General features: G+C 33.7%; 1 protein-coding gene across 2 annotated transcripts in view; it reads left to right on the forward strand.

Moving 5' to 3' along the window:
- TSPAN8 (tetraspanin 8) overlaps positions 1–8,104 on the forward strand; it is a 135,363-nt gene extending 127,259 nt beyond the window's left edge. For both annotated transcript variants that reach the window (XM_074270539.1, XM_074270540.1), the window contains 2 exons: positions 109–192; positions 4,549–8,104. In XM_074270539.1, the coding sequence (XP_074126640.1) occupies positions 109–192; positions 4,549–4,602 (138 nt within the window). In that variant the 3' untranslated portion in view covers positions 4,603–8,104. The remainder of the gene's footprint in view (positions 1–108; positions 193–4,548) is intronic.
- Positions 8,105–27,417: the final 19,313 nt, after the last annotated feature.

Here is a 27,417-nt window from a genome sequence, read left to right on the forward strand (position 1 = left end):
GACTGCATCCTCTTGTGTTAAAAAAATTAACATATAAAATTAAACTCTTCACTATATTAACCCCCCTCTTTCTTTGTTTTTGTTTTTGTTTTGTTTTGTTTTTTACAGACATGTGGTGAATATGTTATAATTTTTTTAAAGAAAAATTTAGTTATTATTGCTGGAATTGCATTTGGAGTAGCAGTGATTGAGGTGAGTAGAAGTTAGTTTCTTAAGTTTTGTCTTACAGGGTTTATGAGTGGGGGCACAGAGTGACTGTATTGAGATCAAGGAATTATGTTAGACTTCTTAATATCAATTATCTTTTCCAATTGGAAATAATTAAAAGAAAATTCAACTTTTATACTTTTGCAAGAAAAAAAAAAGAATTTCATTGATTTTTGGAATAGAAAATGGAAACTGAACCAATTCAAAGCTCAATTTCCCCAATTCCCACCTCCCCCATTTCATTTTAGTCAAAGCAAATGAGTCTTAGAAATTCTAAGTAGAATATTGCAACCCCATACTCAACCTCCAACTTATAGAGCCTGAATTCATTTCAATGAATTTCTAAATATACCTTATGGATCAATTAAGGTTAATTAAGCCCTTGCACTCAATTGCTAAAATTAAATATAAAAAGACTACCATATCTTGATGGGACTAAGGGCTAAACCTGTTAATTCCTTAATGGAGAGAACTCCAAGAGAGGAAACTTCATGAACCAATACAGGTCAGCATCTTTTCTGTACCATTGAGAGTTCAAATGACTCATGTTAGAGGTGTTCTTTATCACCCTGCATGGGATTTTATTTTTATATACTTTTTGTTTTTTTATGCATCCTTGATGGACATTTTTTCAAGTCTAAGTGAATAAAAAAAATGACTCATTTGGAGATTTATATTTTAAAATATTTCCAAACCTTAGAAAACCCAGAATTTCATTGGAGTGATTTCATTTATATAATCCTGGTAAAGATGGAAGTACCTTTCCTCTTCCTCTTGCACCCATTACAAATTGTGATCATTATTTTGTGGCAATTTTATGTATGCTTTCTGCATGTCAACTTCTTACATGGAGTACCATACAATTTTCTCCCCAGAGTTTTTGTAGCAAATTAACCTCTCATTGGAAACATGGGAAGGAATTTTACTGTAGAACATAGATAAAACAAGCACTTACATAGGAAGAATGCCATTTAGGCAACTTAAAAATGATTTCATTTCCTAGGCAAGGTTTGAGTAAAGAAGTGGTGGTAAGCACTACTTTGAAGGAATGAACCTAAATAAATTTAGATTATATATGTATATATGTACACACACATACACATATTTGTATACATTTTAAAACCAAATTCAGTCTAAAAGTTTCTGGATTATCAGACTTGTTTTGAAAAGATATGTGTTGAATTCCTACCTTTGACATATTAGTCATATGACTACAGACAAATTGCTAAATCAGTGACCTATCAAATTCCCTCTGATCTGCATTTGTGCAGAGAATTTAAAAGCCTTTATTATGATCAAAAGAGTCAAGCTAGAAGAGATCTTGGAAATTATCTTGTTCAACTGTCCAAAATTACTCACTGGATTTGATGCCAAGTGCAGTACAGTTTTCATCCTGCTAAAGACACAGATCCTCAAAGAAAAATAAAGAAGATCCTTATGAATTCTGGGAAATTAGGTCTTCATTTGTTGACTTCTCTGTTAAGGTTGGAGATCATATTGAAGATCCATATCCTTAATTTGCCCACATACATTAATATTTCAGATAAATTAAAATGCGCTATTTCCCTATTTTAAGATTTTGATTTAATATATTTTATTTTTCTCTACTCTATGTTAAAATAATTCTTTAACTTTTTCACAATTCCCATTTCTAAACCTGTCCCTGAGATAGTAAACAATCAGATACAGATTATACATTATACATATTATACAGTATATATGTACACATGTAAAATATTTCCACATTAAAATGCTGTTTTCAAAGGAAATTCTCCTTTCAAAGAAATCTCCAGAGCCTTTATCAGAATTTGAAGTAAAAAACAATCAAACTATTAAATCTTCTCAATTAAGTACTGCAATTAAAACCCAAGTTCAGTCTTTGACATATAGTGGTTGTATCAGTTAGTGTTCTAGATCATTCTAGTAACCTAGATTGCTGAAGTGATGACTGGCCTTGGGTAAAGTGTGTTTCTCCAAATGGGAATTTCTTTATATCATTTAAATCACAGATCAACTTATTTAACAAAAAGGATCTGTCTGTCAATATATTCTAGGGAAAAGTGACCTTAAAAAGTCTAGCATGGTTATTACTTGCAAGAGTCCAGCAATCCAAGTATGGATAAATGATGACTTTGGAACAAAATGAACTTTTCTTGTAGAGAAGGACACAGTATTTTTGTTTATTTAATTAAACTTTGCATATGAATGGTCTCTCTTAGTTGTTTTCTCATCCTCAAAACATGATAAAATTATTTTACCACTCAGAGCATAATAATGAATTATTGAATGTCTTGTTCAGCTAATGAATGCTCAGCTTTTGTTTTATGAATGGAACCATAGGCTTTTGTCACCTTGCATCATCCATCATCTAACCCATCTTTTTACATTTGGAGAGATCAGTTTTAGTTTAATGATGGCACCAGGTCTCACAGTGTTTAGAAGGGACAGTGAGATGGCCCAATGAATAGAATCATTAGATTTGGAATAATAAAAGCTCTAAGTTAAAATCCTACCTCAGTCACTATGTGACAGTTATGTGACTGTGGGCAAATCATTTAACCTGTTTCATCTATTAAATGGGAATGCTAAAAAAAAATTACACTCATAATGTTGTAAGAATCAAACTTCATAGCACCATATGAATGCCAAATACTGGAAAGAGGCTGCCACATAGTAGGTACTTAATTGTTTGGTACTTAATTGAAGGGATTGATTCAATCACATAAAGAACTCTTCCTTCAGTTGGTTGACTGCATACATCACTGAAAGATCAAATGACTTGTCCCTGATCACCCAGTTAGTATGTGTCAGAATCAGCATTTGAATTTAGATCTTTTTTTACTCCAAAATCAGTGGTTCTACCCACTGATATCTCATTGCTTGTATTTTTGATTGTATGTCTGATCCTTTTCTCCACTGCACTCTTATTTTCTCATTACTAAAGCTAATTGTGCTGGAGGCCATTTCTTTTTGAAATTTCTTGGAATCTTAATTCTGTATAATCCTTATTTAAGAAGATTGCCTAAACTCAGGGTCCCCAAGTTCTTTGTGACTATTTTTATGTACCTCTGAGTTTGAATCAGGAAAGATAAAGTCTGTAATAAATCATGAGAGTGGATTTCCTTAAGGAAGCTGTTGAACTTGGAAAACTGAATTAGGATTCACTGGTCTGTTGTTCAACCTTGGTCTACCATGTACCTGTAATTTGTATTATTTTGAGTAACTTCTCTTGGTCTTACTTTTTTCAACTGAAAAATGAGAAAGTTGGACTGGTTGACGGTTGTAATACAGGAGGTCTAAGTCAGATCTGTAGAATGGAGCTCTTTATGTGAGCGGATGATGATACAAGGAGACTGAGAAGCAGTTGCTATTCTCTGATCTCTCTCCTCCTCTGTCTTCCCTCCAAATTATTTCATTCCCAATCCAGCAAGAACATCTGTGAAGATTGATTTGCAACTCCTTCAAGTTTATGATTCACAGCTGTGGAGGCTTTCAGAGAATTGACCTGCCCCATCACCTAGGCATGGTCCTTAACTTCTGAAGTATTTTCCAGTTTTAAATTTCTGATTGTTTGATATTATGGAAGTCAGTATGTTCACTTTCCACTCTGAAAATGAAGAGGTGAAGGTGAAGATATTTGTTCTAAAGAGATAAACATAGACCTATGCCATGAATCCTGTTTTATTACATCTTTCAAAAAGAAAGATAGCCAATTGTTCCATATGGTTTGAATGAGATCATTTCTCATGATGTCCAATACAGCCCTTTTAAATATTTGAAAGACTGCTATGCTTCCCTCTGCAGAAGAGGGACTAGATTTTTTTTGAACCTTTGAGGAAAGTAGGAAAGAAGTAAATTTAGATTCAATTACTGGAGCCCTCCAGAAGTAGAAGAGACTAATTACTTTAGAAAAGGGAAGAGGGATCTTATTGAAAAAGTTATAGAAGAACACTTGGCTCATGTTGTAGTTTCAGACACATGTACTGGAGAGGTGATAGATATAGATATAAATAGCTGGGAAAAATAGAGATAGATGAAAAATAGTATAGCTGATCAATAAATAGATATAGATGGAACATTTATTACTTGCCACTAATTTTGTGCTAAGGGCTGGATTTATTATACCTAGCCCTGAAGAGTTTTTATGCTAATTGGGGGAAGACTTTATAAAAGGGAGGGGGTTGAAGTAATTGGCAATATGGTGGTGCAATCATGAATATAAGAGGAAAGCTGACTCATCAGAAGTTTAATCAATCCTTTGTTTCTTTGTTTTCTGATATTAATTAGTGACTGCAATTTCTTGGACCTAGTGAAGTAATGGTATTCTTTTTCTTTTTCTAGGTACTTGGATTGGTGTTTTCTATGGTCTTATACCACCAAATTGGGAAAAAATGAAACTACAAAAGTTAAGCTATTATCTACTATATTCATCTTTTAACAATTTACTTTGCTTTAAAAAGAAAAAAATAAAATCAAACAACACAACATTGTTAGGGAGTATCCAGTCTGCTAAAATATTACATTTTACTGAAAGCATGCACAATTCATTATGCATCAGATGTCTTTAGTTGAGTGACATAGGAATAATATGTATATTTTTCAGAATAAAATACATTTTGTTTAAATTGACTTATTTCCTTCTACATCATTATGTTCAGGTGGTAAAATGGGTTAAATAGTCATCTGTTCAATGGAACAATCTTGATCTCCAAGTGACAGAACAATTAGATGAAGTTATAAATCTCCATTAAGATTTAACATTTTTTGATTAGATGTGAATTTTTATTTGATTGATAAAATGTATAAACAACTTAGCAGATGAAGATTGGCTAAACAAATTGTGACAAATAAAATAATGCTATATCATGAAGAATAAAGAGATTTATAAGAAAGATTCATGAATATTCGGCCAAGTAAAATAAGTAAGATTAGTAAATCAATAAACACATTATGGAAAGAAGAGGAAAAAAATGAAGCTGAACCCTGTATAATTTATCCTAACTACTGGAATTAAGCTTGGTCACCAAAGGATGCAAAAATGCGTCTTTCCATTTTGAAAATGTGTGAAAATTTCTGTGTATGTGTGTATATATGCATATATACTCCTCTGAAAATATGTGTATATGTATGCATGTGTGTATGCATACTATTGTAATTACTATGATAGATGATGTGTTGGTTAGTCTCATTGAACTAAAAAAATTGCACATTTTGTGGATTTTCCACTGGTCAACCTTGGGAAGGACATGTATGAAGATCACAAGAGATGGGCTAAAATGGAGAGGTTATAGACTTAATTATTGGATTGAGTTTTTGCTTGATTTTAGTTATACATGATAATTTCTGGGTAAAGAAGTGGGGACAGGAATATATGAAAGTGGAGTATAATCAGTGAAAAGAAAAACCCACAAAAACCCATCTATTCCTTACTTTCCATACCTAGAATTTCTCAACTGACATTTGATATTAAATCTACATAAATCCTTGTTTTTTCACAGTGAAGTAATCTGTTTCCATGTAGATGTCAGGTTCAATCAGCATATTTAAGAGACAGAATAAAGATATTGATCCAAGAAATGCCCTATAAAAATGACAGAGGAATTATAAAAAAAAATGTTTATTCCAGAGATGTTTCAAAAGCACAAGAACAAGAAGACTATCCTAGTCATCTTTGCCAGGCAAGGTGAGAGGAAAATAAGTAATTTCTTTTTAATCCTATCTGAGGATCAGTCATGGCAATGTCAAAAGACACAGCTAAATGAAGTGCTTAGGCTCCAAATACTTCCAAAATAATTTTATGGCACTATTTCAAAGAATTCCAGTGAAGCTGGCTATTTTCCACTGAGATTAAATATCGGGAAAAGAGGTTTGAATTCTTGGCAAAGATTAAACCTCTGATTTTCAGGAATCTTAACAAGCCACAAATTCATAAATGGAAGCTAGATCTTTAAAAAGAAGAAAAAACTTAAAAACAACATGATCATAAGTTTGCATTGGAGTTAGATGAGTCAAACAAAACCAGTAAGGTCTAAGAAAAACATCAGTTTTACTTAATGAAATGGAATGATGCAGTATTTACTGGATGAACGGAGAATGCATCTGGGACTTGGAAAACTAGTCTGTATTATTGATTTGGGGCTTCACTTTGTATGACATTGACTAAGCCCCTAAATCTTTTATTCCCATCTCACTTATAATTGCCTTAGTGGTTTTGAAGGATTAATGGCTTCTCAGAGAATAGGTATATGTTTTTCAGAGTGTGTCTAACTACAAAACCATTTTTAAAATATTGTGAGCAACATATATACATACCGCATACACAGACACTCCAGCTGAAAGGCATTCTTTATCATTCAATTTGCCTTCATATGTAGACAACCCATTTTACAGAATGTCTTTATGGTTAAATGTTAACATGGTCAAACCTTGTTAGTTTGAGGTGGTGAGGGTGGGCTCTTTTTTTTTTTTTCTTTTCATTGATTTAATTGGTATGTGGATCTCATAAAAATATCTGGGTTACAATGTATATTCTTTGAGAAGTGCCTGGAGTTCTGAACATTTTAAGTTGATTTTCCAAGAGTCATATAGGTGATGACTATCAGAGGGAGGGGTTCACTATTTTACCCTTGCTTTTACATGGAAGTTTGATTATATACTGGATATACTCATGATAATGTGGCTGCTTTTGAGAATGATTGTTTAAATTCCAGTATTAAATGCTTTCTTTGGAGAAAAGTGGTGATAAATTAAGAAAATACCCTAGATGAAACAATAAACTGGGAAAACATTTTTACAGTCAAAGGTTCCGATAAAGGCCTCATTTCCAAAATATATAGATAATTGACTCTAATTTATAAGAAATCAAGCCATTCTCCAATTGATAAATGGTCAAAGGATATGAACAGACAATTCTCAGACAAAGAAATTGAAACTATTTCTAGCCATATGAAAAGATGCTCCAAGTCATTATTAATTAAAGAAATGCAAATTAAGACAATTCTGAGATACTACTATACACCTGTCAGATTGGCTAGAAATACAGGGAAAGATAATGCAGAATGTTGGAAGGGATGTGGGAAAAACAGGGACACTGATACATTGTTGGTGGAGTTGTGAATACATCCAGCCATTCTGGAGAGCAATTTGGAACTATGCTCAAAAAATTATCAAAATGTGCATACCCTTTGACCCAGTAGTGTTACTACAGGGCTTATATCCCAAAGAGATCTTACAGAAGGGAAAGGGACCTGTATGTGCAAGAATGTTTGTGACAGCCCTCTTTGTAGTGGCCAGAAACTGGAAACTACATGGATGCCCATCAATTGGAGAATGGCTGAATAAATTGTGGTATATGAATATTATGGAATATTATTGTTCTGTAAGAAATAACCAGCAGGGTGATTTCAGAAAGGCCTGGAGAGACTTACATGAACTGATGCTGAATGAAATGAATAGGACCAGGAGATCCTTGTATACTTCAACCACAATACCATATGATGATCAATTCTGATGGATGTGGCCCTTTTCAACAATGAGATGAACCAAATCAGTTTCAACAGAGCAATAATGAACTGAACCAACTACACTCAGTGAAAGAACTCTGAGAGATGACTATGAACCACTACATAGAATTCCCAATCCCTTTAATTTTGTCCACCTGTATTTTGGATTTCCTTCACAGTCTAATTGTACACTATTTCAAAGTCTGATTCTTTTTGTACAGCAAAACAACTGTTTAGACATGTATACATATATTGTATTTAATTTATACTTTAACATATTGAGCATGTATTGGTCAACCTTCCATCTGGGGTGGGGGGAAGGAGGGGAAAAATTGGAACAAAAGGTCTGGCAATTGTCAATATTGTAAAATTACCCATGCATATATCTAAATAAAAACTATTAAAAGCAAAGAAAAGAAAAGAAAATACCATAGATGCCAATGAGTCTTTGAATGTAAAGATGATCAATTTCCTCATTTTCCCTTGTCATTTAAACCATTCATGATCTACATGAAACCTACCATTCCAGATTTGTTTTTCATTATTGTGATGACAACGTGAGCACCTTGGATACCTTAGAATCAGCCGGACTCAGAATAAGCAAAATTCTTTATTCTTGGTCTTTAGGAGTAGAAGTGAAGGGAATGGACTCTCTAAGACCACACCTCTTCATCTCCTGCCCAGACTGAGTCCAGCTAGTCTCACTCCCCCTCCTAGTCCCTCCCACAATTCTCTGTATATAACAAAAGATTGGATCACCACAGGATAATGGGAAGGGGCATTTCCCAAGCATATTCTTATAGAGAATTACCAATTGGTAATTAGCCTCAAGTGTTTGAGTCTAGTTTTCCTGTTCTTTCCTGTGCATTTGGGAACATTATACTTGATGTTAATTCTCTTGTATTTGCTTCAATGGAACTTTCTGTAGACAATGCATTATCTTCTTTATATTTAATGCTTGATCAAATGTTTCCTAACAGCAATCCTTTTCAGTCTAAAAAGTTTAAGTCCAAAGCAATGTTCTGGTTATTCCCTTTTGGAAAAATAATTCCTTTTCTTACTTGTTCTTCTCTATTCCCCATTCTATTGAGTGAAGTTTTCCGTTTGTTTCTTGTACAGTTTGGGATATTATTATTGATATCAGTTCTCTCGAATTTATTTCAATGGAACATTTTTGGGCACAATGCATTACCTTCTTCATATTTAAAGCTGGATCAAAGGCTTCTTATCAGAAGTCCTCTTCAGTGGAAAGAGTGAATCTGCAGATAAACCTTCCAGCTATTCCCTTGGAAAAATCCATTCCTTTGGATACTTGTTAGTCTCTATTTCCCATTCTATGGAGTCTAGTTTTCCAGTTGTTTCCAGTGGAATTGAGAACTCTATACTTGATGTTAATTCTCTCGTATTTGCTTCAATGGAACTTTCTATACACAATACATTATCTTCCCTATATTTAAAGGATGGTCAAATGTTTCATAACAGCAATCCTTTTCAGTCTAAAAAGGTTACGTCCAAAGCAATGTTCCACTTATTCCCTTTTGGAAAAATAATTCCTTTTCTTACTTGTTCTTCTCTATATCCCAATCTATTGAGTGTAGTTTTCCATTTGTTTCTTGTACAGATTGGGATATTATTGTTGATATCAGTTCTCTCGAATTTGCTTCTTGTGAACTTTTTGGGCACAATGCATTATCTTCTTCATATTTAAAGCTGGATCAAAGGATTCTTATCAATACTCTTCAGTGGAAAGAGTAAATGTGCAAGCAAATCTTCCAGTTATTCCCTTTGTAAAAATCCATTCCTTTGGATACTTGTTCCTCTCTATTTCAAATTTATTGAGTCTAGTTTTCCCATTGTTTCCTGTGCAATTGGGAACATTATACTTGATGTTAATTCTCTCATATTTGCTTCAATGGAACTTTCTGTACACGGTGCATTATTCTCTTTATATTTAAAGCTTGATCAAATGTTTCATAATAGGAATCCTTTTCAATCTAAAAAGTTTACGTCCAAAGCTATGTTCAGGTTATTCCCTTTCAGAAAAATAATTCCTTTTCTTACTTGTTCTTCTCTTTTCCCCTTTCTATTGAGTGTAGTTTTCTGTTTGTTTCTTGTACTGTTTGGGATATTATTGTTGATATCAATTCTCTTGTATTTGCTTCAATGGTACATTTGGGCACAATACATCATCCTCTTTATATCTAAAGCTGATCAAAGTATTCTTAAGAGGAGCCCTCTACAGTGGAATGAATGAATATGAAGGCAAATCTTCCAGTTATTCCCTTTGGAAAAATACATTCCTTTGGATACTTGTTCCGGTCTATTTCGCACTCAATTGATACTAGTTTTCCCGTTGTTTCTTGCGCAATTGGGAACATTATACTTGATGTTAATTCTCTCGTATTTGCTTCAATGGAAATTTCTGTACACAATGCATTATTCTCTTTATATTTAAAGCTTGATCAAATGTTTCATAACAGAAATCCTTTTCAGTCTAAAAAGTTTACATCCACATCAATGTTCTGGTTATTCAATTTTGGAAAAATAATTCCTTTTGTTACTTGTTCATCTTTATTCGGCATTCTATTGAGAGTAGACTTCCATTTGTTTCTTGTATAGTTTGGAATATTATTGTTGATATCGGTTCTCTCCAATTAGCTTTAATGGAACTTTCGGGACACAATGCATTATCTTCCCTATTTTTAAAGGATGGTCAAATGTTTCATAACAGCAATCCTTTTCAGTCTAAAAACGTTACGTCCAAAGCAATGTTCAGGTTATTCCCTTTCAAAAAAATAATTCCTTTTCTTACTTGTTCTTCTCTTGTCCCCGTTCTATTGAGTGTTGTTTTCTGTTTGTTTCTTGTATAGTTTGGAATATTATTGTTGATATCAGTTCTCTCCAATTGGCTTTAATGGAACTTTTTGGGCACGATGCATTACCTTCTTCATATTTAAAGCTGGATCAAAGGATTCTTATCAAAATCCTCTTCAGTGGAAAGAGTAAATGTGCAAGCAAATCTTCCAGTTATTCACTTGGGAAAAATCCATATCTTTGGATATTTGTTTCACTCTATTTCCCACTAGTTTTCCCGTTGTTTCCTGTGCAATTGGGAACATTGTACTTGATGTTAATTCTCTCGTATTTCCTTCAGTGGAACTTTCTGTACACGGTGCATTATTCTCTTTATATTTAAAGCTTGATCAAATGTTTCATAACAGCAATCCTTGTCAGTCGAAAAAGTTTACGTCCAAATCAATGTTCCGGTTGTTCGCTTTTTGAAAAATAATTCCTTTTCTTACTTGTTCATCTCTATTCCGCATTCTATTGAGAGTAGACTTCCATTTGTTTCTTCTACAGATTGGGATATTATTGTTGATATGAGTTCTCTTGAATTTGCTTCATTTGAAGTTTTGGGCACAATGCATTATCTTCTTCATATTTAAAGCTGGATCAAAGGATTCTTATCAAAATCCTCTTCAGTGGAAAGAGTAAATGTGCAAACAAATCTTCCAGTTATTCACTTGGGAAAAATCCATATCTTTGGATATTTGTTCCGCTGTATTTCCCACTGTATTGAGTCTAGTTTTCCTGTTGTTTCCTGTGCAATTGGGAACATTATACTTGATGATAATTCTCTCATATTTGCTTCAATGGAACTTTCTGTACACAATTCATTATCTTCTGTATATTTAAAGGACGGTCAAATGTTTCATAACAGCAATCCTTTTCAGTCTCAAAAGGTTATGTCCAAAGCAATGTTCCGGTTATTCCCTCTGGAAAAATAATTCCTTTTCTTACTTGTTCTTCTCTATTCCCCAATCTATTGAGTGTAGTTTTCCATTTGTTTCTTCTACAGTTTGGGATATTATTTTTGATATCAGTTCTCTCGAATTGGCTTCATTTGAACTTTTTGGGCACAATGCATTATCTTCTCTATTTTAAAGGATGGTCAAATGTTTCATAACAGCAATTTTTCCGTCTATAAAGTTTAATTGCACAGGAATGTTCCGGTAATTCCCTTTTGGAAAAATAATTACTTTTCTTACTGTTTCTTCTCTATTCTGCATTCTATTGAGTGTAGTTTTCCATTTGTTTCTTGTCCACTTTGGGATATTATTGTTGATATGAGTTCTCTCGTATTTGCTTCAATGGAAAGTTTGTGCACAATGCATTATCTTCTGTTTTTTAAAGCTGATCAAAGAATTCTTAACAGGAGTCCCATTCAGTGGAAAGGGGGAATGTGCACACAAATCATCCAGTTATTCCTTTGGAATAATCCATTCCCTTAGATACTTCTTCCTCTCTATTTCACATTGTATTGAGTCTAGTTTGCCTGTTGTTCCTGTGCAATTGGAAACATTATACTTGATGTTAATTCTCTTGTATTTACTTCAATGGAACTTTCTGTACGCGTTGCATTATCTTCTTTATATTTAAAGCTTGGTCAAATGTTTCATAATAGGAATCCTTTTCAATCTAAAAAGTTTAAGTCCAAAGCTATGTTTAGGTTATTCCCTTTCAGAAAAATATTTCCTTTTCTTACTTTTTCTTCTCTTTTCCCCTTTCTATTGAGTGTAGTTTTCCATTTGTTTCTTGTACAGTTTGGGATATTATTGTTGATATCAATACTCTCATATTTGCTTCAATGGTACTTTTTGGGCACAATACATCCTCCTCTTTATATCTAAAGCTGATCAAAGTATTCTTGAGAGGAACCCTATACAGTGGAATGAATGAATAGACAGGCAAATCTTCCAGTTATTCCCTTTGGAAAAATACATTCCTTTGGATACTTATTCCGGTCTATTTCGCACTCTATTGAGACTAGTTTTCCCGTTGTTTCCTGTGCAATTGGGAACATTATACTTGATGTTAATTCTCTCGTATTTCCTTCAGTGGAACGTTCTGTACACAATGCATTGTTCTCTTTATATTTAAAGCTTGATCAAATGTTTCATAACAACAATCCTTTTCAGTCTAAAAGTTTACATCCAAAGCAATGTTCAGGTTATTCCCTTTTTGAAAAATAATTCCTCTCTTACTTGTTAATCTCTATTCCCCATTCTATTGAGAGTAGATTTCCATTTGTTTCTTGTACAGATTGGGATATTATTGTTGATAGCAGTTCTCTTGAATTTGCTTCATTTGAACTTTTTTGGCACAATGCTTTATCTTCTTCATATTTAAAGCTGGATCAAAGAATTCTTATCAAAATCCATTTCAGTGGAAAGAATAAATGTGCAAACAAATCTTCCTGTTATTCCCTTGGGAAAAATCCATTCCTTTGGATATTTGTTCTGTTCTATTTCCCTCTGTATTGAGTCTAGTTTTCCCATTGTTTCCTGTGCAATTGTGAACTTTATACTTGATGTTAATTCTCTCGTATTTTCTTCAATGGAACTTTCGGGACACAATGGATTATCGTCCTTATTTTTAAAGGATGGTCAAATGTTTCATAACAGCAATCCTTTTCAGTCTAAAAACGTTATGTCCAAAGCAATGTTCCGGTTATTCCCTTTTCAAAAAATAATTCCTTTTCTTACTCGTTGTTCTCTATTCACATTCTATTGAGAGTGGTTTTCCATTTGTTTCTGGTAGAGTTTGGAATATTATTTTTGATATCAGTTCTCTCCAATTAATTCAATGGAACTTTCGGGACACAATGCACTATCTTCCGTATTTTTAAAGGATGGTCAAATGTTTCAAAATAGCAATCCTTTTCAGTCTAAAAACGTTACATCCAAAGCAATGTTCAGGTTATTCCTTTTCAGAAAAATAATTCCTGTTCTTACTTGTTCTTCTCTTTTCCTCTTTCTATTGAGCGAAGTTTCCGTTTGTTTCTGGTACAGTTTGGAATATTATTTTTGATATCAGTTCTCTGCAATTGGCTTCAATGGAACTTTTTGGGCACAATGCATTATCTTCTGTTTTTTAAAGCTGATCAAAGAATTCTTAACAGGAGTCCCATTCAGTGGAAAGGGGGAATGTGCACACAAATCATCCAGTTATTCCTTTGGAATAATCCATTCCCTTAGATACTTCTTCCTCTCTATTTCACATTGTATTGAGTCTAGTTTGCCTGTTGTTCCTGTGCAATTGGAAACATTATACTTGATGTTAATTCTCTTGTATTTACTCTTTATCATTCAATTTGCCTTCATATGTAGACAACCCATTTTACAGAATGTCTTTATGGTTAAATGTTAACATGGTCAAACCTTGTTAGTTTGAGGTGGTGAGGGTGGGCTCTTTTTTTTTTTTTCTTTTCATTGATTTAATTGGTATGTGGATCTCATAAAAATATCTGGGTTACAATGTATATTCTTTGAGAAGTGCCTGGAGTTCTGAACATTTTAAGTTGATTTTCCAAGAGTCATATAGGTGATGACTATCAGAGGGAGGGGTTCACTATTTTACCCTTGCTTTTACATGGAAGTTTGATTATATACTGGATATACTCATGATAATGTGGCTGCTTTTGAGAATGATTGTTTAAATTCCAGTATTAAATGCTTTCTTTGGAGAAAAGTGGTGATAAATTAAGAAAATACCCTAGATGAAACAATAAACTGGGAAAACATTTTTACAGTCAAAGGTTCCGATAAAGGCCTCATTTCCAAAATATATAGATAATTGACTCTAATTTATAAGAAATCAAGCCATTCTCCAATTGATAAATGGTCAAAGGATATGAACAGACAATTCTCAGACAAAGAAATTGAAACTATTTCTAGCCATATGAAAAGATGCTCCAAAGTCATTATTAATTAAAGAAATGCAAATTAAGACAATTCTGAGATACTACTATACACCTGTCAGATTGGCTAGAAATACAGGGAAAGATAATGCAGAATGTTGGAAGGGATGTGGGAAAAACAGGGACACTGATACATTGTTGGTGGAGTTGTGAATACATCCAGCCATTCTGGAGAGCAATTTGGAACTATGCTCAAAAAATTATCAAAATGTGCATACCCTTTGACCCAGTAGTGTTACTACAGGGCTTATATCCCAAAGAGATCTTACAGAAGGGAAAGGGACCTGTATGTGCAAGAATGTTTGTGACAGCCCTCTTTGTAGTGGCCAGAAACTGGAAACTACATGGATGCCCATCAATTGGAGAATGGCTGAATAAATTGTGGTATATGAATATTATGGAATATTATTGTTCTGTAAGAAATAACCAGCAGGGTGATTTCAGAAAGGCCTGGAGAGACTTACATGAACTGATGCTGAATGAAATGAATAGGACCAGGAGATCCTTGTATACTTCAACCACAATACCATATGATGATCAATTCTGATGGATGTGGCCCTTTTCAACAATGAGATGAACCAAATCAGTTTCAACAGAGCAGTAATGAACTGAACCAACTACACTCAGTGAAAGAACTCTGAGAGATGACTATGAACCACTACATAGAATTCCCAATCCCTTTAATTTTGTCCACCTGTATTTTGGATTTCCTTCACAGTCTAATTGTACACTATTTCAAAGTCTGATTCTTTTTGTACAGCAAAACAACTGTTTAGACATGTATACATATATTGTATTTAATTTATACTTTAACATATTGAGCATGTATTGGTCAACCTTCCATCTGGGGTGGGGGGAAGGAGGGGAAAAATTGGAACAAAAGGTCTGGCAATTGTCAATATTGTAAAATTACCCATGCATATATCTAAATAAAAACTATTAAAAGCAAAGAAAAGAAAAGAAAATACCATAGATGCCAATGAGTCTTTGAATGTAAAGATGATCAATTTCCTCATTTTCCCTTGTCATTTAAACCATTCATGATCTACATGAAACCTACCATTCCAGATTTGTTTTTCATTATTGTGATGACAACGTGAGCACCTTGGATACCTTAGAATCAGCCGGACTCAGAATAAGCAAAATTCTTTATTCTTGGTCTTTAGGAGTAGAAGTGAAGGGAATGGACTCTCTAAGACCACACCTCTTCATCTCCTGCCCAGACTGAGTCCAGCTAGTCTCACTCCCCCTCCTAGTCCCTCCCACAATTCTCTGTATATAACAAAAGATTGGATCACCACAGGATAATGGGAAGGGGCATTTCCCAAGCATATTCTTATAGAGAATTACCAATTGGTAATTAGCCTCAAGTGTTTGAGTCTAGTTTTCCTGTTCTTTCCTGTGCATTTGGGAACATTATACTTGATGTTAATTCTCTTGTATTTGCTTCAATGGAACTTTCTGTAGACAATGCATTATCTTCTTTATATTTAATGCTTGATCAAATGTTTCCTAACAGCAATCCTTTTCAGTCTAAAAAGTTTAAGTCCAAAGCAATGTTCTGGTTATTCCCTTTTGGAAAAATAATTCCTTTTCTTACTTGTTCTTCTCTATTCCCCATTCTATTGAGTGAAGTTTTCCGTTTGTTTCTTGTACAGTTTGGGATATTATTATTGATATCAGTTCTCTCGAATTTATTTCAATGGAACATTTTTGGGCACAATGCATTACCTTCTTCATATTTAAAGCTGGATCAAAGGCTTCTTATCAGAAGTCCTCTTCAGTGGAAAGAGTGAATCTGCAGATAAACCTTCCAGCTATTCCCTTGGAAAAATCCATTCCTTTGGATACTTGTTAGTCTCTATTTCCCATTCTATGGAGTCTAGTTTTCCAGTTGTTTCCAGTGGAATTGAGAACTCTATACTTGATGTTAATTCTCTCGTATTTGCTTCAATGGAACTTTCTATACACAATACATTATCTTCCCTATATTTAAAGGATGGTCAAATGTTTCATAACAGCAATCCTTTTCAGTCTAAAAAGGTTACGTCCAAAGCAATGTTCCACTTATTCCCTTTTGGAAAAATAATTCCTTTTCTTACTTGTTCTTCTCTATATCCCAATCTATTGAGTGTAGTTTTCCATTTGTTTCTTGTACAGATTGGGATATTATTGTTGATATCAGTTCTCTCGAATTTGCTTCTTGTGAACTTTTTGGGCACAATGCATTATCTTCTTCATATTTAAAGCTGGATCAAAGGATTCTTATCAATACTCTTCAGTGGAAAGAGTAAATGTGCAAGCAAATCTTCCAGTTATTCCCTTTGTAAAAATCCATTCCTTTGGATACTTGTTCCTCTCTATTTCAAATTTATTGAGTCTAGTTTTCCCATTGTTTCCTGTGCAATTGGGAACATTATACTTGATGTTAATTCTCTCATATTTGCTTCAATGGAACTTTCTGTACACGGTGCATTATTCTCTTTATATTTAAAGCTTGATCAAATGTTTCATAATAGGAATCCTTTTCAATCTAAAAAGTTTACGTCCAAAGCTATGTTCAGGTTATTCCCTTTCAGAAAAATAATTCCTTTTCTTACTTGTTCTTCTCTTTTCCCCTTTCTATTGAGTGTAGTTTTCTGTTTGTTTCTTGTACTGTTTGGGATATTATTGTTGATATCAATTCTCTTGTATTTGCTTCAATGGTACATTTGGGCACAATACATCATCCTCTTTATATCTAAAGCTGATCAAAGTATTCTTAAGAGGAGCCCTCTACAGTGGAATGAATGAATATGAAGGCAAATCTTCCAGTTATTCCCTTTGGAAAAATACATTCCTTTGGATACTTGTTCCGGTCTATTTCGCACTCAATTGATACTAGTTTTCCCGTTGTTTCTTGCGCAATTGGGAACATTATACTTGATGTTAATTCTCTCGTATTTGCTTCAATGGAAATTTCTGTACACAATGCATTATTCTCTTTATATTTAAAGCTTGATCAAATGTTTCATAACAGAAATCCTTTTCAGTCTAAAAAGTTTACATCCACATCAATGTTCTGGTTATTCAATTTTGGAAAAATAATTCCTTTTGTTACTTGTTCATCTTTATTCGGCATTCTATTGAGAGTAGACTTCCATTTGTTTCTTGTATAGTTTGGAATATTATTGTTGATATCGGTTCTCTCCAATTAGCTTTAATGGAACTTTCGGGACACAATGCATTATCTTCCCTATTTTTAAAGGATGGTCAAATGTTTCATAACAGCAATCCTTTTCAGTCTAAAAACGTTACGTCCAAAGCAATGTTCAGGTTATTCCCTTTCAAAAAAATAATTCCTTTTCTTACTTGTTCTTCTCTTGTCCCCGTTCTATTGAGTGTTGTTTTCTGTTTGTTTCTTGTATAGTTTGGAATATTATTGTTGATATCAGTTCTCTCCAATTGGCTTTAATGGAACTTTTTGGGCACGATGCATTACCTTCTTCATATTTAAAGCTGGATCAAAGGATTCTTATCAAAATCCTCTTCAGTGGAAAGAGTAAATGTGCAAGCAAATCTTCCAGTTATTCACTTGGGAAAAATCCATATCTTTGGATATTTGTTTCACTCTATTTCCCACTAGTTTTCCCGTTGTTTCCTGTGCAATTGGGAACATTGTACTTGATGTTAATTCTCTCGTATTTCCTTCAGTGGAACTTTCTGTACACGGTGCATTATTCTCTTTATATTTAAAGCTTGATCAAATGTTTCATAACAGCAATCCTTGTCAGTCGAAAAAGTTTACGTCCAAATCAATGTTCCGGTTGTTCGCTTTTTGAAAAATAATTCCTTTTCTTACTTGTTCATCTCTATTCCGCATTCTATTGAGAGTAGACTTCCATTTGTTTCTTCTACAGATTGGGATATTATTGTTGATATGAGTTCTCTTGAATTTGCTTCATTTGAAGTTTTGGGCACAATGCATTATCTTCTTCATATTTAAAGCTGGATCAAAGGATTCTTATCAAAATCCTCTTCAGTGGAAAGAGTAAATGTGCAAACAAATCTTCCAGTTATTCACTTGGGAAAAATCCATATCTTTGGATATTTGTTCCGCTGTATTTCCCACTGTATTGAGTCTAGTTTTCCTGTTGTTTCCTGTGCAATTGGGAACATTATACTTGATGATAATTCTCTCATATTTGCTTCAATGGAACTTTCTGTACACAATTCATTATCTTCTGTATATTTAAAGGACGGTCAAATGTTTCATAACAGCAATCCTTTTCAGTCTCAAAAGGTTATGTCCAAAGCAATGTTCCGGTTATTCCCTCTGGAAAAATAATTCCTTTTCTTACTTGTTCTTCTCTATTCCCCAATCTATTGAGTGTAGTTTTCCATTTGTTTCTTCTACAGTTTGGGATATTATTTTTGATATCAGTTCTCTCGAATTGGCTTCATTTGAACTTTTTGGGCACAATGCATTATCTTCTCTATTTTAAAGGATGGTCAAATGTTTCATAACAGCAATTTTTCCGTCTATAAAGTTTAATTGCACAGGAATGTTCCGGTAATTCCCTTTTGGAAAAATAATTACTTTTCTTACTGTTTCTTCTCTATTCTGCATTCTATTGAGTGTAGTTTTCCATTTGTTTCTTGTCCACTTTGGGATATTATTGTTGATATGAGTTCTCTCGTATTTGCTTCAATGGAAAGTTTGTGCACAATGCATTATCTTCTGTTTTTTAAAGCTGATCAAAGAATTCTTAACAGGAGTCCCATTCAGTGGAAAGGGGGAATGTGCACACAAATCATCCAGTTATTCCTTTGGAATAATCCATTCCCTTAGATACTTCTTCCTCTCTATTTCACATTGTATTGAGTCTAGTTTGCCTGTTGTTCCTGTGCAATTGGAAACATTATACTTGATGTTAATTCTCTTGTATTTACTTCAATGGAACTTTCTGTACGCGTTGCATTATCTTCTTTATATTTAAAGCTTGGTCAAATGTTTCATAATAGGAATCCTTTTCAATCTAAAAAGTTTAAGTCCAAAGCTATGTTTAGGTTATTCCCTTTCAGAAAAATATTTCCTTTTCTTACTTTTTCTTCTCTTTTCCCCTTTCTATTGAGTGTAGTTTTCCATTTGTTTCTTGTACAGTTTGGGATATTATTGTTGATATCAATACTCTCATATTTGCTTCAATGGTACTTTTTGGGCACAATACATCCTCCTCTTTATATCTAAAGCTGATCAAAGTATTCTTGAGAGGAACCCTATACAGTGGAATGAATGAATAGACAGGCAAATCTTCCAGTTATTCCCTTTGGAAAAATACATTCCTTTGGATACTTATTCCGGTCTATTTCGCACTCTATTGAGACTAGTTTTCCCGTTGTTTCCTGTGCAATTGGGAACATTATACTTGATGTTAATTCTCTCGTATTTCCTTCAGTGGAACGTTCTGTACACAATGCATTGTTCTCTTTATATTTAAAGCTTGATCAAATGTTTCATAACAACAATCCTTTTCAGTCTAAAAGTTTACATCCAAAGCAATGTTCAGGTTATTCCCTTTTTGAAAAATAATTCCTCTCTTACTTGTTAATCTCTATTCCCCATTCTATTGAGAGTAGATTTCCATTTGTTTCTTGTACAGATTGGGATATTATTGTTGATAGCAGTTCTCTTGAATTTGCTTCATTTGAACTTTTTTGGCACAATGCTTTATCTTCTTCATATTTAAAGCTGGATCAAAGAATTCTTATCAAAATCCATTTCAGTGGAAAGAATAAATGTGCAAACAAATCTTCCTGTTATTCCCTTGGGAAAAATCCATTCCTTTGGATATTTGTTCTGTTCTATTTCCCTCTGTATTGAGTCTAGTTTTCCCATTGTTTCCTGTGCAATTGTGAACTTTATACTTGATGTTAATTCTCTCGTATTTTCTTCAATGGAACTTTCGGGACACAATGGATTATCGTCCTTATTTTTAAAGGATGGTCAAATGTTTCATAACAGCAATCCTTTTCAGTCTAAAAACGTTATGTCCAAAGCAATGTTCCGGTTATTCCCTTTTCAAAAAATAATTCCTTTTCTTACTCGTTGTTCTCTATTCACATTCTATTGAGAGTGGTTTTCCATTTGTTTCTGGTAGAGTTTGGAATATTATTTTTGATATCAGTTCTCTCCAATTAATTCAATGGAACTTTCGGGACACAATGCACTATCTTCCGTATTTTTAAAGGATGGTCAAATGTTTCAAAATAGCAATCCTTTTCAGTCTAAAAACGTTACATCCAAAGCAATGTTCAGGTTATTCCTTTTCAGAAAAATAATTCCTGTTCTTACTTGTTCTTCTCTTTTCCTCTTTCTATTGAGCGAAGTTTCCGTTTGTTTCTGGTACAGTTTGGAATATTATTTTTGATATCAGTTCTCTGCAATTGGCTTCAATGGAACTTTTTGGGCACAATGCATTATCTTCTGTTTTTTAAAGCTGATCAAAGAATTCTTAACAGGAGTCCCATTCAGTGGAAAGGGGGAATGTGCACACAAATCATCCAGTTATTCCTTTGGAATAATCCATTCCCTTAGATACTTCTTCCTCTCTATTTCACATTGTATTGAGTCTAGTTTGCCTGTTGTTCCTGTGCAATTGGAAACATTATACTTGATGTTAATTCTCTTGTATTTACTCTTTATCATTCAATTTGCCTTCATATGTAGACAACCCATTTTACAGAATGTCTTTATGGTTAAATGTTAACATGGTCAAACCTTGTTAGTTTGAGGTGGTGAGGGTGGGCTCTTTTTTTTTTTTTCTTTTCATTGATTTAATTGGTATGTGGATCTCATAAAAATATCTGGGTTACAATGTATATTCTTTGAGAAGTGCCTGGAGTTCTGAACATTTTAAGTTGATTTTCCAAGAGTCATATAGGTGATGACTATCAGAGGGAGGGGTTCACTATTTTACCCTTGCTTTTACATGGAAGTTTGATTATATACTGGATATACTCATGATAATGTGGCTGCTTTTGAGAATGATTGTTTAAATTCCAGTATTAAATGCTTTCTTTGGAGAAAAGTGGTGATAAATTAAGAAAATACCCTAGATGAAACAATAAACTGGGAAAACATTTTTACAGTCAAAGGTTCCGATAAAGGCCTCATTTCCAAAATATATAGATAATTGACTCTAATTTATAAGAAATCAAGCCATTCTCCAATTGATAAATGGTCAAAGGATATGAACAGACAATTCTCAGACAAAGAAATTGAAACTATTTCTAGCCATATGAAAAGATGCTCCAAAGTCATTATTAATTAAAGAAATGCAAATTAAGACAATTCTGAGATACTACTATACACCTGTCAGATTGGCTAGAAATACAGGGAAAGATAATGCAGAATGTTGGAAGGGATGTGGGAAAAACAGGGACACTGATACATTGTTGGTGGAGTTGTGAATACATCCAGCCATTCTGGAGAGCAATTTGGAACTATGCTCAAAAAATTATCAAAATGTGCATACCCTTTGACCCAGTAGTGTTACTACAGGGCTTATATCCCAAAGAGATCTTACAGAAGGGAAAGGGACCTGTATGTGCAAGAATGTTTGTGACAGCCCTCTTTGTAGTGGCCAGAAACTGGAAACTACATGGATGCCCATCAATTGGAGAATGGCTGAATAAATTGTGGTATATGAATATTATGGAATATTATTGTTCTGTAAGAAATAACCAGCAGGGTGATTTCAGAAAGGCCTGGAGAGACTTACATGAACTGATGCTGAATGAAATGAATAGGACCAGGAGATCCTTGTATACTTCAACCACAATACCATATGATGATCAATTCTGATGGATGTGGCCCTTTTCAACAATGAGATGAACCAAATCAGTTTCAACAGAGCAGTAATGAACTGAACCAACTACACTCAGTGAAAGAACTCTGAGAGATGACTATGAACCACTACATAGAATTCCCAATCCCTTTAATTTTGTCCACCTGTATTTTGGATTTCCTTCACAGTCTAATTGTACACTATTTCAAAGTCTGATTCTTTTTGTACAGCAAAACAACTGTTTAGACATGTATACATATATTGTATTTAATTTATACTTTAACATATTGAGCATGTATTGGTCAACCTTCCATCTGGGGTGGGGGGAAGGAGGGGAAAAATTGGAACAAAAGGTCTGGCAATTGTCAATATTGTAAAATTACCCATGCATATATCTAAATAAAAACTATTAAAAGCAAAGAAAAGAAAAGAAAATACCATAGATGCCAATGAGTCTTTGAATGTAAAGATGATCAATTTCCTCATTTTCCCTTGTCATTTAAACCATTCATGATCTACATGAAACCTACCATTCCAGATTTGTTTTTCATTATTGTGATGACAACGTGAGCACCTTGGATACCTTAGAATCAGCCGGACTCAGAATAAGCAAAATTCTTTATTCTTGGTCTTTAGGAGTAGAAGTGAAGGGAATGGACTCTCTAAGACCACACCTCTTCATCTCCTGCCCAGACTGAGTCCAGCTAGTCTCACTCCCCCTCCTAGTCCCTCCCACAATTCTCTGTATATAACAAAAGATTGGATCACCACAGGATAATGGGAAGGGGCATTTCCCAAGCATATTCTTATAGAGAATTACCAATTGGTAATTAGCCTCAAGTGTTTGAGTCTAGTTTTCCTGTTCTTTCCTGTGCATTTGGGAACATTATACTTGATGTTAATTCTCTTGTATTTGCTTCAATGGAACTTTCTGTAGACAATGCATTATCTTCTTTATATTTAATGCTTGATCAAATGTTTCCTAACAGCAATCCTTTTCAGTCTAAAAAGTTTAAGTCCAAAGCAATGTTCTGGTTATTCCCTTTTGGAAAAATAATTCCTTTTCTTACTTGTTCTTCTCTATTCCCCATTCTATTGAGTGAAGTTTTCCGTTTGTTTCTTGTACAGTTTGGGATATTATTATTGATATCAGTTCTCTCGAATTTATTTCAATGGAACATTTTTGGGCACAATGCATTACCTTCTTCATATTTAAAGCTGGATCAAAGGCTTCTTATCAGAAGTCCTCTTCAGTGGAAAGAGTGAATCTGCAGATAAACCTTCCAGCTATTCCCTTGGAAAAATCCATTCCTTTGGATACTTGTTAGTCTCTATTTCCCATTCTATGGAGTCTAGTTTTCCAGTTGTTTCCAGTGGAATTGAGAACTCTATACTTGATGTTAATTCTCTCGTATTTGCTTCAATGGAACTTTCTATACACAATACATTATCTTCCCTATATTTAAAGGATGGTCAAATGTTTCATAACAGCAATCCTTTTCAGTCTAAAAAGGTTACGTCCAAAGCAATGTTCCACTTATTCCCTTTTGGAAAAATAATTCCTTTTCTTACTTGTTCTTCTCTATATCCCAATCTATTGAGTGTAGTTTTCCATTTGTTTCTTGTACAGATTGGGATATTATTGTTGATATCAGTTCTCTCGAATTTGCTTCTTGTGAACTTTTTGGGCACAATGCATTATCTTCTTCATATTTAAAGCTGGATCAAAGGATTCTTATCAATACTCTTCAGTGGAAAGAGTAAATGTGCAAGCAAATCTTCCAGTTATTCCCTTTGTAAAAATCCATTCCTTTGGATACTTGTTCCTCTCTATTTCAAATTTATTGAGTCTAGTTTTCCCATTGTTTCCTGTGCAATTGGGAACATTATACTTGATGTTAATTCTCTCATATTTGCTTCAATGGAACTTTCTGTACACGGTGCATTATTCTCTTTATATTTAAAGCTTGATCAAATGTTTCATAATAGGAATCCTTTTCAATCTAAAAAGTTTACGTCCAAAGCTATGTTCAGGTTATTCCCTTTCAGAAAAATAATTCCTTTTCTTACTTGTTCTTCTCTTTTCCCCTTTCTATTGAGTGTAGTTTTCTGTTTGTTTCTTGTACTGTTTGGGATATTATTGTTGATATCAATTCTCTTGTATTTGCTTCAATGGTACATTTGGGCACAATACATCATCCTCTTTATATCTAAAGCTGATCAAAGTATTCTTAAGAGGAGCCCTCTACAGTGGAATGAATGAATATGAAGGCAAATCTTCCAGTTATTCCCTTTGGAAAAATACATTCCTTTGGATACTTGTTCCGGTCTATTTCGCACTCAATTGATACTAGTTTTCCCGTTGTTTCTTGCGCAATTGGGAACATTATACTTGATGTTAATTCTCTCGTATTTGCTTCAATGGAAATTTCTGTACACAATGCATTATTCTCTTTATATTTAAAGCTTGATCAAATGTTTCATAACAGAAATCCTTTTCAGTCTAAAAAGTTTACATCCACATCAATGTTCTGGTTATTCAATTTTGGAAAAATAATTCCTTTTGTTACTTGTTCATCTTTATTCGGCATTCTATTGAGAGTAGACTTCCATTTGTTTCTTGTATAGTTTGGAATATTATTGTTGATATCGGTTCTCTCCAATTAGCTTTAATGGAACTTTCGGGACACAATGCATTATCTTCCCTATTTTTAAAGGATGGTCAAATGTTTCATAACAGCAATCCTTTTCAGTCTAAAAACGTTACGTCCAAAGCAATGTTCAGGTTATTCCCTTTCAAAAAAATAATTCCTTTTCTTACTTGTTCTTCTCTTGTCCCCGTTCTATTGAGTGTTGTTTTCTGTTTGTTTCTTGTATAGTTTGGAATATTATTGTTGATATCAGTTCTCTCCAATTGGCTTTAATGGAACTTTTTGGGCACGATGCATTACCTTCTTCATATTTAAAGCTGGATCAAAGGATTCTTATCAAAATCCTCTTCAGTGGAAAGAGTAAATGTGCAAGCAAATCTTCCAGTTATTCACTTGGGAAAAATCCATATCTTTGGATATTTGTTTCACTCTATTTCCCACTAGTTTTCCCGTTGTTTCCTGTGCAATTGGGAACATTGTACTTGATGTTAATTCTCTCGTATTTCCTTCAGTGGAACTTTCTGTACACGGTGCATTATTCTCTTTATATTTAAAGCTTGATCAAATGTTTCATAACAGCAATCCTTGTCAGTCGAAAAAGTTTACGTCCAAATCAATGTTCCGGTTGTTCGCTTTTTGAAAAATAATTCCTTTTCTTACTTGTTCATCTCTATTCCGCATTCTATTGAGAGTAGACTTCCATTTGTTTCTTCTACAGATTGGGATATTATTGTTGATATGAGTTCTCTTGAATTTGCTTCATTTGAAGTTTTGGGCACAATGCATTATCTTCTTCATATTTAAAGCTGGATCAAAGGATTCTTATCAAAATCCTCTTCAGTGGAAAGAGTAAATGTGCAAACAAATCTTCCAGTTATTCACTTGGGAAAAATCCATATCTTTGGATATTTGTTCCGCTGTATTTCCCACTGTATTGAGTCTAGTTTTCCTGTTGTTTCCTGTGCAATTGGGAACATTATACTTGATGATAATTCTCTCATATTTGCTTCAATGGAACTTTCTGTACACAATTCATTATCTTCTGTATATTTAAAGGACGGTCAAATGTTTCATAACAGCAATCCTTTTCAGTCTCAAAAGGTTATGTCCAAAGCAATGTTCCGGTTATTCCCTCTGGAAAAATAATTCCTTTTCTTACTTGTTCTTCTCTATTCCCCAATCTATTGAGTGTAGTTTTCCATTTGTTTCTTCTACAGTTTGGGATATTATTTTTGATATCAGTTCTCTCGAATTGGCTTCATTTGAACTTTTTGGGCACAATGCATTATCTTCTCTATTTTAAAGGATGGTCAAATGTTTCATAACAGCAATTTTTCCGTCTATAAAGTTTAATTGCACAGGAATGTTCCGGTAATTCCCTTTTGGAAAAATAATTACTTTTCTTACTGTTTCTTCTCTATTCTGCATTCTATTGAGTGTAGTTTTCCATTTGTTTCTTGTCCACTTTGGGATATTATTGTTGATATGAGTTCTCTCGTATTTGCTTCAATGGAAAGTTTGTGCACAATGCATTATCTTCTGTTTTTTAAAGCTGATCAAAGAATTCTTAACAGGAGTCCCATTCAGTGGAAAGGGGGAATGTGCACACAAATCATCCAGTTATTCCTTTGGAATAATCCATTCCCTTAGATACTTCTTCCTCTCTATTTCACATTGTATTGAGTCTAGTTTGCCTGTTGTTCCTGTGCAATTGGAAACATTATACTTGATGTTAATTCTCTTGTATTTACTTCAATGGAACTTTCTGTACGCGTTGCATTATCTTCTTTATATTTAAAGCTTGGTCAAATGTTTCATAATAGGAATCCTTTTCAATCTAAAAAGTTTAAGTCCAAAGCTATGTTTAGGTTATTCCCTTTCAGAAAAATATTTCCTTTTCTTACTTTTTCTTCTCTTTTCCCCTTTCTATTGAGTGTAGTTTTCCATTTGTTTCTTGTACAGTTTGGGATATTATTGTTGATATCAATACTCTCATATTTGCTTCAATGGTACTTTTTGGGCACAATACATCCTCCTCTTTATATCTAAAGCTGATCAAAGTATTCTTGAGAGGAACCCTATACAGTGGAATGAATGAATAGACAGGCAAATCTTCCAGTTATTCCCTTTGGAAAAATACATTCCTTTGGATACTTATTCCGGTCTATTTCGCACTCTATTGAGACTAGTTTTCCCGTTGTTTCCTGTGCAATTGGGAACATTATACTTGATGTTAATTCTCTCGTATTTCCTTCAGTGGAACGTTCTGTACACAATGCATTGTTCTCTTTATATTTAAAGCTTGATCAAATGTTTCATAACAACAATCCTTTTCAGTCTAAAAGTTTACATCCAAAGCAATGTTCAGGTTATTCCCTTTTTGAAAAATAATTCCTCTCTTACTTGTTAATCTCTATTCCCCATTCTATTGAGAGTAGATTTCCATTTGTTTCTTGTACAGATTGGGA

This window comes from Sminthopsis crassicaudata, chromosome 5 (genome assembly GCF_048593235.1).
Source record: "Sminthopsis crassicaudata isolate SCR6 chromosome 5, ASM4859323v1, whole genome shotgun sequence".
Classification (NCBI taxonomy): Eukaryota; Metazoa; Chordata; class Mammalia; order Dasyuromorphia; family Dasyuridae; genus Sminthopsis; species Sminthopsis crassicaudata.